Genomic DNA, 13123 nt, shown 5'->3' on the forward strand with positions numbered 1-13123 from the left:
CAGTTTATCCATTTTAGTGTTTTCTTATTTGTAAAGTGTAAAATGCAGCTGAGGCTTGCATAAAATGATCTTTGTTGTTTTAAAAATAAATTGACACTTGTGTAGAGTTTTTTTTGTGCTGAAAGTCCGATTAATTGACGTATCCTAACCACTAAGCTAACGGATTTCCTGCTGGAGCTGGTGTCAACTCAAAAGTAGCAACATGATGAAGAAAAATTAACCATAGTAAAGTGACCTAATATTCAGACCTTTTTATATATACATGTTATTTTCAGATTTCAAGTTTCTCCAGGACTTGGAAGAGTATGATTTTGGCACCTTTTGTCTCAGGTAATAGATTTACAACTAAAATTATTGTCCATTTAACCCAAAAAGTAGTTTTATTTGTTCATATGCTGACACATTTATTATTCAGTGTCTTGGTAGAATATCTGACACTGTTCATAAGATACCCCCAACACACACAAACACACTCTTTCCTAGTTGTTATACAGTTTATATTTTCATCAAAACTGTGACTTATGATGGCATAATATTGCTCATATCCCATAGATGGCATTATATCAGTAAATTACTAAACTAGCTGCTTCCTGACTCCTAAAGGTCTGCTGCTCAGAAGAAACCTAAGTTTATTTTTTATATGTTTGTACGCCAGCTTTAGATGTGTAGTTTCACTTGTGTTAGCATTAAAGACTACTGAGTTGTTGAGCCACCTTACATGTGTTTTGCAAGTTGAGGGTGTTGATACAAAAAGGAGAAGGGGCATATTTAGTTTTCTTAGTAGTAGTTTTGCAAAATTGCGCTTTCAGGAAGCCTCTTAATTTTCATAATGTCTACGTTTGCACCAGTCATCATTTCTCTAGAATATTCCTTTTTGTCTCGTGTCTTTTGTCTGTGACAGCTTCAGTTCCTCTGAGCCCAGATCAACAAGCAACACTCTACAGGACCTTTGTTCTCTTGCTCAAGTATGTTTTTACTACTCTACATTGTAAAGGAATGCTGCATGCTCTGTATATACAAATGGGAATAATCTATGTGCAGAAAGATTTAGACTCAAACTAAATAATTTTTACTTAAAGTTTTTACATTTTGCTTCAAGTGGAGACTTTCTTAACCTCCTGAAAATACATCTGTAGCTGTTCGCAATAGCATTGAGTAAGAACATCCATCCACTATATCCAGTCAAGTCAAGAGCACCCTCCAGGTAGTTGACACATCATTATTCAAGACTACCTTAAAGAGAAAAAGCTGCAACAAAGGGTTTTCCACAAACCATTCATAAGCCTCTAGATGTTAGGATAAAGAGATTTGACTAGGTTAAAAAACATTTCGCAGTATCAGGCCAAGTCAAGATTAAAAGTCTTTAACAAATTAAACCCCACATGTTATGGGAAGAAAGAAACATGTATATTGTCTGCTCCAGCTACTGTTAAATGCATCAAAGCTGACTGGATGGTGATTTAAAGTACAGATGGACAATAACCTGAATCCAGCTGGATCAAGCTGCATTTCATTGCTGAAAACAAAACTACAAAAGAGACCCACAAACAATAAAATGAAGGCAGTTTCAGAAAGTTAAAAAAAAATAAAATAAAAATTTGTGTCAGAATACATTATTATTGGGCCTAACTGTGAGGGTTATGATTAGCTTCACATCAGTCTTTTCAAGTGTTTTTTTTTTTTTTTTCCTCCAACCCAAAACCAATGTTATTAATCAGTCCGGTCACATTAAATGGTAGCAGGTACCTTTGACAATCTTTAATCAGCTGGAAAAAGCAAAACAACTATCTTTTTCTGCAGAAATGTTTTTGTCACCAGATACCTTGGAAATTTAGTTATTAGTCGTATAGACAAACATATATACATACATTCATTTTTATCTGTCCCACTTGGTCCTATATGGTTTTAACTATAGTTTCAAAGCTTTACCAATGAGTGCACATTTATTTGTTCTTGATGTTTCATTTGCAGTACAATAAATCTGATGTCTTCCCTTTTTTATATAACCCCCCCCCCCCAAGGTGCCCGTTCCTGTTGAATCTGGATTTGATAGGAATTGCCAACCGCTTTGCTCAGTTCAATCTATCTGCCTTTGCCCTTGGAACCCTGCTTCTCATCCCCTGTGCCAGTAAAAAGGAGCAGCAGATTCAAGTAAGTGTATCCATGTTGGTCAACATGTAAAATGAGTCATAACCAAACTCTGACGTTTTGCTGTTTTCAGGGCTTTCTCTCTGTATGCAACCCGGTTGCTGTCCTTGAGCAGGTGGAAGAACTCATGAACACCGGAGAACTGGCTGGAATACCTTCACAGGTAGATGGGCTTTTTAGACTTTATTTGAAATGTCTTTACTATATTTATGCAGGTAAGTCACAACCTCTTTTTATTTCCAGACAATATGCTGTCAAAACAGCACATATTTATCACTTTATCAACATGTAAGTGTTGAAATAATGGGAAAATAAAAGGATAGTAATACAAGCACAAGAAAACTGCTTAACAAGCTATGATTTTCACTAAGAAATCCAGGGGTATAAATAGATAATTATATAAAATGGGTGAGATTACCCAAAAAGCTTTTGATAGGTCCCCCCTCCCCCGTTTTAAAATTGAGTTAGCATATCTGATCCTTGAATCCAACAAGTTATATCTGTGTTTAACCTGTTTATGTAGTTTCATTCATTATTGGAACTAAAGGAAAGAAAATTTAAATTACTTTGCCATTTTAATGTATGATTTAATTGCAGCTCTGTATCCATTTTTTTAATCTTTTAAATTCAGTTTTCAGCTAAAACAGGAAAAGAAAGAAAAGAAACACGTAAGCTGAGGTTCTCAGTACCAGTACGATTGGTAAACAGGAAGTTATGTTAGATGAGTAAGATGGTGTGAAGTTAATACAGATATATACTTGATGTTAGCATTTGTAAACACATGCAAGCTTCAAGTGGACCTGTTTGATGTTCTGTAATAAACTTACATGTAAACAAAAACGATGTCTGCTGCACTGAAATATAGCAGTATTATCTTTTCATTTAAAATGTATTCTTGTTACATGATATCACATTATCACCTTTATGAAACCCTTAGATTAGAGAGACAGTGTTGACGTTCATCAGCCAGAATGGACAGTACCAGAAACTGATGAAGACCAAACACTTCAACCATCTGAAGCAGTTCATCATGTCACGAGGCCACCCTAACCAGGTGAAGGAGTTGGCAGATTACCTCACCACCCAGAACTGGTAAGTTTTGTGTGTTTGATCTACACCAAAAAAGTGACAAAGACACAGACACAGGTGTTTGTCTCCAGTAATTAAAAATATTTAATGCCTCAAACAGGATTAGACTAATAAAAAGTTACTGTTATGTAAGATTTAGTCATATGAGAATATAAATACAATCCTAAAATCCTAAAGATTTTCAGTCAGATACTCCTTGCTTCCTGCTTTGGATGAACTCAAAACAAAAACTTTTTTTTAGTGTGTTAATGCATCGTGCTGCTGTCACAGCCAAAGATGAACATGCAGTTTGCTGGTTGTGCACAGGTCTAAAAAAGAGGTCTTGAAGCTGAAGTGTAATAGGCGATGGGCCGAGGCCGCTTATCAGCTTTAGTTTTTGAAAATAATGATCCCCAGTGAGGGAGGACCTGGATCTTTTATATTTTAAAGCTTGTTTTTTTTTTTTTCTTTCTTGATCAGATTTTGTTTGTTGGCACTCGTAGTTCTTGCACATTTTTCTACAGTCATACTTAAAAGTCTGTTAAATTTACTGGCAAACATTGCAGCTTACTAAGTTAATTGAGCAAATGGCATCAAAAGCTAAAAATTACATGACGTTATTCAGCCAATTAGATGTAGATATGTGAAGACCAGCTGTTGATCTCAAGAATATCAGCTGGTGGAAAGGTGGTGGACGCATCTAAAAACCTTGTTCATGTGCTAAAGAAGCAGCTTTTGTTGGTATCATTGTTTGCCAACCGCCAATAAAACTGCATAAGAAGAAACTAAGTATTAAAGTTGCTCAAAAATGCTATCTGTGCTATTTATTTGATGCATAACTTTGGCGAAGTTTATTTTGTGTAAATGCTAGTTCTTGTTAACGCCTGCTCGATTAATTGATCAATTAATTACACAAATGTGAAGCTCAAGAGATCTGAATCTATATTTCAGTATCTCTGTTAACAAATTAACATCACGCAGGGCTTGAAGTATTCCGGCATCGTGCCGGATCTTCTATGATTCAGGGCGGAAAAAACTTAACTATGGGTATAGTGGTTGGGGCTCTGAATTGACTCTGAATTGTAGAAAATTAATTGAACAATGAACAATGTTTAAGTCGGAAATTACAGGTATTCATCTTCGAAAATAAGCCGAACTTGCTGCTGCATATGTTTTCAGTGTTCAGCAAATAGTGACAATATACCACACTTAGTTTTTCTCCGCCGAGTTAACCTGTAGCGTAAACGTTATCTCCGAGTGGTCTTGAACGCAGCATTCAAGTCGATGGTTGTTTCACCGACATCAGATTTTTAAAAAGGGAGAGTAAATTCATGAAGCCAGAGAAAGGCGTCCTAATTGACAACGGCCTTAGAAGAAGGGGTGGAGACGGCAAGCTTTTTGGGAGCTGGTGCCAGAAATTAAGAGAGCCAGGTAGGCTTACTTGTTTCTGTGTTGTGGTCGAAGAAGCTGGTGTATGCAACTAGCGCAAAAAAAGTTCTATGACGCCACGAAGGAGACCTCTGCAGCATTTCGTGCTCTCCAACATACAAGTCGTTTGCCAGGTGTTGCGGCCTAAAGTGAATGTCTGCCAAAAATTGATTATACGGCCGCGGGAGCGCGCGCTGCCTGTTAGCGTCTTTTCGCTCAGCTTCTATCTGTTGTCTGCGGCTCCTCCTCTCGGTGTAAAACCGACATAGTACGCGAATGCAAGTGACAGTATGTCTAAATTAACAAAGAAAGTATGATTTTGCAAGTGCTTTAACGGATTTATTAACACTGCAGATGAAGACGTGTTGTAATCAGAAACGATATCCAGGCATGTTGCTGCTTCACTGTTTAGGTTTCATGCGTTTGTCTCATGCTTGTTTATTGAAAGTATGTAAAGTCCAGTAAGAATATGATTTGTGTGCTGATTTACAAAGTTTAATTTCCACTGATGTTCATGACTTATTTTATTTATTAGAGTTCATTTCTTGTTAATAAAATTCAGAATCTGCATTAAAGTGGTCTGATATCAATCAAGAGTTATACTGTGCACATTACTGGCCAAGTAGTACCTTACACCCACCTCTTATCCTTTTAAAGTGGAATTTGGTCTCAGAATAATCGTTTTAACATATCAATAGCTGATCATGGGCCCTGTAATTGTCAATAAAACAAAAAATGTTGCTTGAAATGACTACAGTATGTTCAGGTGAGACATATTTTACAGATGAAAGTTCGGAAAAAAGTTCAGGCTCAGGATTTTTTTTTTTACTTTAAGCCCTGATCACATCTTCCACCAAACCTGCTGTGAAATAAAACAAATTGTTTGAGGTTAAACTTGTGGTCATTTGGCAGCTGGCCAGCGTCAGTCATTAAGAGCTTAGCCACATGTGTAAATATAATTATTGTTTCTGTTAATGTTAGTTTATTTAGTGTATATTACTGGTGTTAACATAATGTAAATAGCCAGAGAGAGAGATCGAATGAAAGGAAATTCGATGAGCATGGGGCTCAGGGGGCAAAATCCAGTGATACAGTGATAGTTATTATATTGAGTATTTTTACATAATTCTAAGAATACAATAAGCTTATGTTACAAGTTAAAGAAAAAGTTTGGTTCTCAAGTTCAATGTACTTAATATCATTGTGCCTTGATGCCAATTTCTTTTTTTCTTTTTTTTTTTTTTCTTTTTTTTCCCCCCTCCACAGATACACAGCTGAAGTTCAAGATTCACACTGATTTAAATATTACTTCCTCATTTGACACCCATACCTCTCTTTCAGCCTCTTTCTGAAATAAAGATGCCTTTTCACTTCTTCTCTGGGCTCGTTTTATGTTTGTAATAGTGAAGTGGCTGTAGCAGCCTCTGTGATAGCCACTGTTGGCAGGATGTGCAGCAGGTTCCTGAAGTTTAAAGTTAAATTATGTATAAAGAAACAATTGGTAAAGGTAATTTCCAAAACTTGCAAAACTGCAATATTAGTTTTAAAAAGTTTTTTTTACAATTCCTTTGGTCCAGGTGGATTTTGGTACACATTAAAAACTATTACTCATAATCTGGTTTTCCAAATTCAGTAAAGCAAAGAAATTAGCCAGTGGAGAGGAACAGAGGTTCTGTCAGTGTGCTAAACATCAGTGCTGTTATGAAATGCTGTCAGATAAAAGGTGTGTATGGATTTTTAATTCTTTCGATATTATAATGTAGTGTAATTTTAGTTGGCATGTCCCAACTAAAACTGTCTTGAAACTTGACTAGGACATGAACCTTAAGACTTGAGACTTGATAAAAATTACTTGTGTGTAAATATACCATTCCTCCTCAGTCATTTTCTTTTAATCTTTTCTTCAGTCAGGATGACGCTAACTTGCTTACTCGAGAGCACCTGAAGCGCAGCATCAACGAAGGAAAACACTAACCTTCACAGGAACACTTGAAGGTAATAATATAATCAGCCCCATGGGTGCATTAGTTGACTGTGCTAAATTTCTATCACACAACTGTAACCAACACAGTTTTATAAATGTAAGTTGATCTACTTTTCAGGAGGTTCGTAACATGCACGATGGAGTACTGGGATGAAGAAGTACATTTCTTCTGTTGTATGTTGACAGTTTCTCAGCCTGCCTTGTGCTAAGATGCTATACTTGCACATCACATGTAAATATCTTTTTTTGCTCATGTAATATTTGATTAAATTGTTTTCTTATTTTAAAAAGAATTGTTAAGAAATCATTCAAATCCTTACTTCCTTACAGCTTGTTAATTTTTATGTTATTTCTGGGAAACTGATTCATTTAGACCAGAAGAACTGCAGATTGTTGTCTGTTCAAATGTATTTTAAAAAAACACCACCCCGGTCGCAGCTCTGAGGTTTAGTTGCTTTACTTTAGGGAGTTTTTTTTTTTTTTTTTTTTTTTTTTACTATAATCTCGTGACTAAATAGCTTCTGTTTTCTCAGTCATTTAAATACCTACATAGACGTCTGCGTCTACAATGATACCCTTCTGAGAATTGCAGACAGCAGCATATGGGTTGCTAATTACAACTCTTTCTGTGTCATCCCCAATTTAAAATCACTAAAGTTTTAGCTTCACATTTACTAGAAGGACAATCAGAGAAAGTCTGGAGGTGTAAAAATGGGTCATGTCAGACTTTTTGAGTGAATTTTTTTGCGAGGAAAAAATATCAAAAGAAGATATTTGTGAAGTAATGTACCACACTTAAGAGCCATCACACCTCAAAAACATGGAGCCTGCATGGTTTGGATTAGGGGGAGCTAGGAAACACCAACGAATGATCAGAGGTGATTAAAGAATAGTACACCTTCAGGTGGTATTTAATCATATTTTCCATTGTCTTCCTGTTTTGTTTGATTGTTTTTCTTGAATTAGAAGGCATTAATTTGTCAACGTTGTGAGTCAATTAAATTAATTCATTAAATAATCCAAACTACATAGGTGGTCCATTCCATATCTTTCAGCACTGGGGACAGCAGCATTGTTGTGTGCTGTGAGCCTCACGAACAGCAACCACTCCATTCTCCTGCTTTCTGTGGTATTTTAAGAAGTTTTGTTTAAATATGAGATGTGATCAAATCAGCTGCATTCAGTAAGAGCAAAAAATGTTTTGCCAGTAACCCGGTTTTTGACCGCGCTGCTATGCACTAATATATATGCACGTGCAAGTGGCTTGCAAACTTGTGGTTCATGACTAATAAGGCTCCCCCAAAAACCCCTGTGAATTCAAGCCCTGGGAGTCTTTTATAGATAGGAAATAGTGTAAGCCACATGATCTATGTGAGTTGCAATAACTTCATTTCCTTAATTGAAGTTGAGATGTGACAAACAATCTGATACTACATATTTTAATCAATTTTTTTGGAGGGCGGGGGGTTGCTCAACTTCCTCTGTAAAGAACTTCCATGTGTTTCTTGTTATTAGAAAACTAAATGTAATAAAAACATCTAAATTATGAGAGTGAAGAGCTTTATTGTTTCAACAGGAAAGGAAACAGCAATGACCTAATAGACATTTTGAGTTAACTGCCTACAAATTACCCATAACTCATCATGTCCTGATAACAATGATCATTTTAAAACCAAAATCTACAAGACTTAATCAATTAAATGTCATTTAGCTTTTTCAGAAAAAGAAAATATCCAAAAAGACAATATATATAAACAATTATACATATATAGCTCTATAAATAGTGCATGCATATGCACAGATATACTGTATGTGCATAAACAGTATACATATCTATATTTACATACTTTCTCTGGAAGTATTTGGTAATATTCTCTTAACATTCTGCATAATTATGGACTAAATTTCTCACATAATATAAGGTCATGAAGAAAAGTCATGTCAAAGATTTTTCCAGATGGAACGTGAACTTAAATTTGCAGAAGAAATGCTTTTAGCTAGATATTGGAAAACAAATGCACTTAAACTAGAAGATTATAGAAAATAAAAATGTTAGCTGTTACACATACGCGACATTAAATAAGCTTAGCATTTGCAGGTTCACAGATAAAACTTGTTTCCTTGGTTTTGTCATCACAGCTGGCTGAGTGACTGCGAGCCAGTTTCTCGGGTTTTCCTCTCTGTGCTTTCAGCTGTGTCCATCTGAGGCAAATTCAGAGCTTTCCTGCAGATGTTCTTAAAAGCAGGGCTGGAGAAGTAGTAGACCACTGGATCCAACACGCTGTTGAGGTAGGTCAGAGTGATGGTGATGTAAAATACAATGGTCAGGTTCGCCGCAGTATCATGGTCATTGGCTTTTAAAGAATTTGTGATCCAGGTCAGCAACAGTGCGATATTGCTTGGGAGGAAGCAGATGATGAACAAAACCACCACTATGATGATGAAGTATAGAGCTTTCTTGAACTTTGCATGTTGAGCCATCTGTCTTCCTCTCAAGTGACTGATAATGTGGATGGTGCAATAAAGGATGACAAGCAGAGGCATATAGAAGGAAAAAAGAAACGTGAACTTGTGCCATGACTGAGTACTTGAAGCCATAGTATCAACCATGAAGCTGTCACAGCTATTTGTGCTGTGTCGCAGAGTGAGGAGATGAGCTGTCATTGAAACAGGAAGCAGCCACAGTCCAAGAGCACCAAGTATGGCTTTACGTACACTCAAAGAGTTGATGGGGTGATGAGGATGCACCACACGCATGTACCTGTCTACTGCAATTGCCATCAAGAAGAAGGTGCTCCCGCTGCGATTCATTGCCAGCATGAAGAGGCAGATGTTACACAGGGAGGTTCCATACGTCCACTTCATTTCAGAGTTGTAGTAGATGGCACGGAGAGGCAAAGCCAAGATAAGCAGAAAATCAGTCATTGCCAGATTGAACAGTAGCACCGTGCTGCTTTTCCAGGGCCTCAGGTAGAAGCAAAAGATCAAAAGAGCCAAACCATTTCCCAGGAGCCCCAGAATAAACTCTGTCACCAGCAGTGGAGGAAGCACCGTGATCAGAACAGCCCCACTGAAGTTGCTGTGCATGTTGAGCTTATGCTACCTTCCTGTCTGCGGATTGGAGAAATGGCCCAGCAAGGGCTGCCTGTATTCTTTATAGGGAAACAAACACCAACACAAATAAAGAGGTGGTTTTGGTCCCTTTTGTGTGTGTGTGTGTGTGTGTGTGTAGCAAGGTGTTGACAGGAAGCCAAGAAGTTCTGCTTTTCATATGCTGCAGTGCAAAATGAGTTATTACTCTTGCTAAAACATTACATATTTTTATATTATTTTTATATTATTTTTATAATATATTATTAATTACAAACAAAAGTTACAAACATACATTTTTCTGCCACCTCAGATTAAAATGGGCAATAAATGTTAAAGCTTTTGATAAAAATTCCAAGTCCAATTGAATCTAATCAAGAGTCATCAAATCAAGGCTTAAACATTATCACAGGGGTTGGAGAGATTATTAAACCTTACATAGTGCCTCTTACAGAGAATGAACCCTGTAATTTTTGTAAGTGTACTTCTCATTTCAAGTGTACCTACTATTAACTCTTCAAGGAAATGTTTCCTGAGAGCCTATACGAAATGTATATGCAAATGTCTTTCTTTTAACTCGATTTATTTTCACATAAATTTTTACTTCTGCATTTTTTTGAACTGATGTGTGAAGACAGCTTTTAAAAACATGTCTGAACAACAAAGGAAGGATATTGGAAGCCCTGGTCTACCCTGGTGAAAACTCTTTTCAGTGACCCAGTCTGCTATAAAGCCTGGTGGCAGCATGACATTTCTAAAGATGCAGGCTGTCTCATGCAGAAGATGATAAACATATCATGCATATGTTCAAAAAAGTGCCAGAATTAAAGATTCAAACACAAAGTTTAAAGGAGAGACTTGAGGAAAACTAGAGAGAGAAACTGGACAAATTGAACTGGGATAGACACCTTCCAATGGTGTACGGAGTGCATTAATGTATTTATTGCTGCTTTTTAATTTATTCTGCTCCTCCAAACTGTTTCAAAAAAGATGTTCTTGATCAAAATTATTTAAGTCTGTGATGGAAATGTGCAAAAAAAAAAAAAAACTTTTACAAAAGTTAAAATATTTGTAAGACTTTTAAATCCATGCACATCAGATCAATTTAGTGATTCAGATGGATGAATTCAAACACCCTAAAAGGAGCAGAAGCATGTAAAAATGTGCTGTCACGAAGAGATGCTTGTAATGTAGAACTTCAAAGAAAACCAAAGTGTGAAGCCTTTGGTGTGATGCAGAAACATCAGGGTGAAGTGTCATCCACAACCTTTTTTTAAAAGCGCATATCAGATTTTCTATGTAAAGATTCGTTTCATATATTTGTGTCTTCTCTATAATGTCATAGGAAAAAGAAAAATGTGCAGAGGAGGGAAAATTAAGTTTAAGAACTGACGTTTTAATTGGTGTAATCGCTTTTCTGCAAACATTAAAGATCAATAAGATGCTTACATTTGTGTGCATGAATGGTTAAACAAGCTCTCATATCGTAATAATATGAGTTTAGCACATTTCCGTATTAACTTATTAAGCTCTGAAACAGCATATGGAGCAGCCTGTTTCCTCAGCTTTTAATGGGTTATGTGCCAAACCTAAACCTTTGACTCCTGCAATGAGTCTGTTCTGTTGTTGGCATGTTTTTGGTTCTGCAATCCCATAGAGAAAAAAAAAAACACTACAAATTAAAAGGGCTGAAAATTTGTTATCAGTGATTACATTTGTTCAATAAAGAAAAAAGCCTGTACTCCACTAGGGATGAGGTGTTGCTGAAAAACTTTATGCTTTCTTGTTCTTTTTTTTGTTTGTTTGTTTGTTTGTTTTTTGTTTTATTTTGTTTTTTTTTTGTTTGCTTTTTAAACATCTATAGAAAAGTATACTCCAATTCCAAAGTAAACATGGGCATTGAAATAGTTAGGACAAAGATTAAAGTTCAAGCAAACTATGCAATCAACTTTCATGTCTCAAAGAGAACAGGATGAAGGAGTGTTTTATTCCTGTCCCCCTTTCTAGTCAGAGTTCTCTCAACCAGTTGTTACACTTAATCGATTAAATATCATTTAGCTTTTCCAGAAAAAGAAAATAACCAGAGACTATATATATATATATATTTATTTATTTATTTATTTCTCATTCTTTCTCTGGAAGTATGTAGTTGCTTATCAAGACATTTCGTAGCTTCCTTTAGAGGGAACTTTAAAATCTTACATCTTATGTCTGGTTTAGATATGATTTGCATTATAGCATCCATGTTTTATCTATTTAAAATATATCATACTCAAAGTATATAGCAGGCTTGCCAGTGTGTTAATCTTTACTGCTGTCTAGTGGATGCAATGTGAAAATGCTTTTGCTTTTAATTTACATCCTTTGAAGGACAGCTCCCTGAGTCATTGCTGTGTAGTGTGGGTGGGGGTGTGCTACAGTGTTTTTCCTTTGTTGGTAATGACAAAGAAATGAGTGAGTGTTTTGCACAGAACAAACACACAAAATATATATTTTTTAAAACAAGCAAGAAGTGCCTTTTTTTACTGAAAGACTAACACCAGCAGGATTTTTCTCATATGATTATGCATATCATTGGAAAATGATAAAGATTAATAGAAATATTTCAACTTTCCATTAAAGGCCTGTCATTTAGTCACTAAACCAGTCACATTCTTTTTGTGTGTGACACATGTCTGTGGTTTTTTCACGGATGTGAGCTGTGCTTTGGCGGGTTGGATTCAGCTGTTTAATGTGTGTGTTCAGTGTTCATGCCACAATAGAAAAATGTAAAAGAGCTGGTTTGGCCTGCTGGACAGATGAAATTGTCTTTTTGTTTTCACCAACTGTTCTGTCAACCCTTGTGTTTTCCTTTACCTGCATAACTGGGAACAAAGCACAGCTGGCACTCCACCCAGCAAAACAAGCAGCAAATTCCAGTCTTACAACTATGAAGAGGATTGAAATGTATAAAAGAAATGATAGTTTTCTACACTTCTGCTATTGTCAGATAGTGGCAATTGTATGGGTTGAGGAGTGACTACGATGATCATTTAAAATCAAAGTAAAAGGAATCAATAAAAACTGCAGAATTTGTGTTTAGGATTAATTTCCATGTGTCTTGTTTGATTTTGTTTCTGATCATTTTAAAGCTCCAGTGTAATAAAAAGAAAAGGAGTTATAACTTAAAGTGAATCATGTTGCCCCACATATGGTAATATGGGTCATCATTCAGTCTTAGAATTAAAAAACTACTAAGAGGAAAGGTTACTTTATGAGGAGGAATAAGCAAATAAGAACAAATGTAATCAGAATAGAGGGAAACACTTTTCAGATGGCCAACGTGATATTGCCTAATAACACCCTGGTTTTAGTAGTCCAGAAAAATAGCTATCAGCATCCCAGAATTGACCCCCAATCACAATG

At 36.1% G+C, this 13123-nt stretch overlaps 2 protein-coding genes across 5 annotated transcripts in view; one reads left to right on the plus strand and one right to left on the minus strand.

The window, feature by feature from the left end:
• The window catches only part of kntc1 (kinetochore associated 1), a 27865-nt gene extending 19726 nt beyond the window's left edge, over positions 1 to 8139 (plus strand). For all 4 annotated transcript variants that reach the window (XM_042000062.1, XM_042000061.1, XM_042000063.1 and 1 more), the window contains 7 exons: positions 276 to 330; positions 902 to 965; positions 2022 to 2151; positions 2222 to 2311; positions 3086 to 3240; positions 6552 to 6639; positions 6747 to 8139. In XM_042000062.1, coding sequence (XP_041855996.1) covers positions 276 to 330; positions 902 to 965; positions 2022 to 2151; positions 2222 to 2311; positions 3086 to 3240; positions 6552 to 6618 — 561 coding nt within the window. In that variant the 3' untranslated portion in view covers positions 6619 to 6639; positions 6747 to 8139. The remainder of the gene's footprint in view (positions 1 to 275; positions 331 to 901; positions 966 to 2021; positions 2152 to 2221; positions 2312 to 3085; positions 3241 to 6551; positions 6640 to 6746) is intronic.
• A 76-nt stretch (positions 8140 to 8215) lies between these two features.
• Positions 8216 to 9735, minus strand: LOC121649326 (hydroxycarboxylic acid receptor 2-like). The gene has a single exon (XM_042000077.1). The coding sequence runs from the start codon at positions 9713 to 9715 to the stop codon at positions 8762 to 8764; it is 954 nt and encodes a 317-aa protein (XP_041856011.1). The 5' UTR covers positions 9716 to 9735; the 3' UTR covers positions 8216 to 8761.
• Positions 9736 to 13123: the final 3388 nt, after the last annotated feature.

This window comes from Melanotaenia boesemani, chromosome 11, assembly GCF_017639745.1.
Source record: "Melanotaenia boesemani isolate fMelBoe1 chromosome 11, fMelBoe1.pri, whole genome shotgun sequence".
Classification (NCBI taxonomy): Eukaryota; Metazoa; Chordata; class Actinopteri; order Atheriniformes; family Melanotaeniidae; genus Melanotaenia; species Melanotaenia boesemani.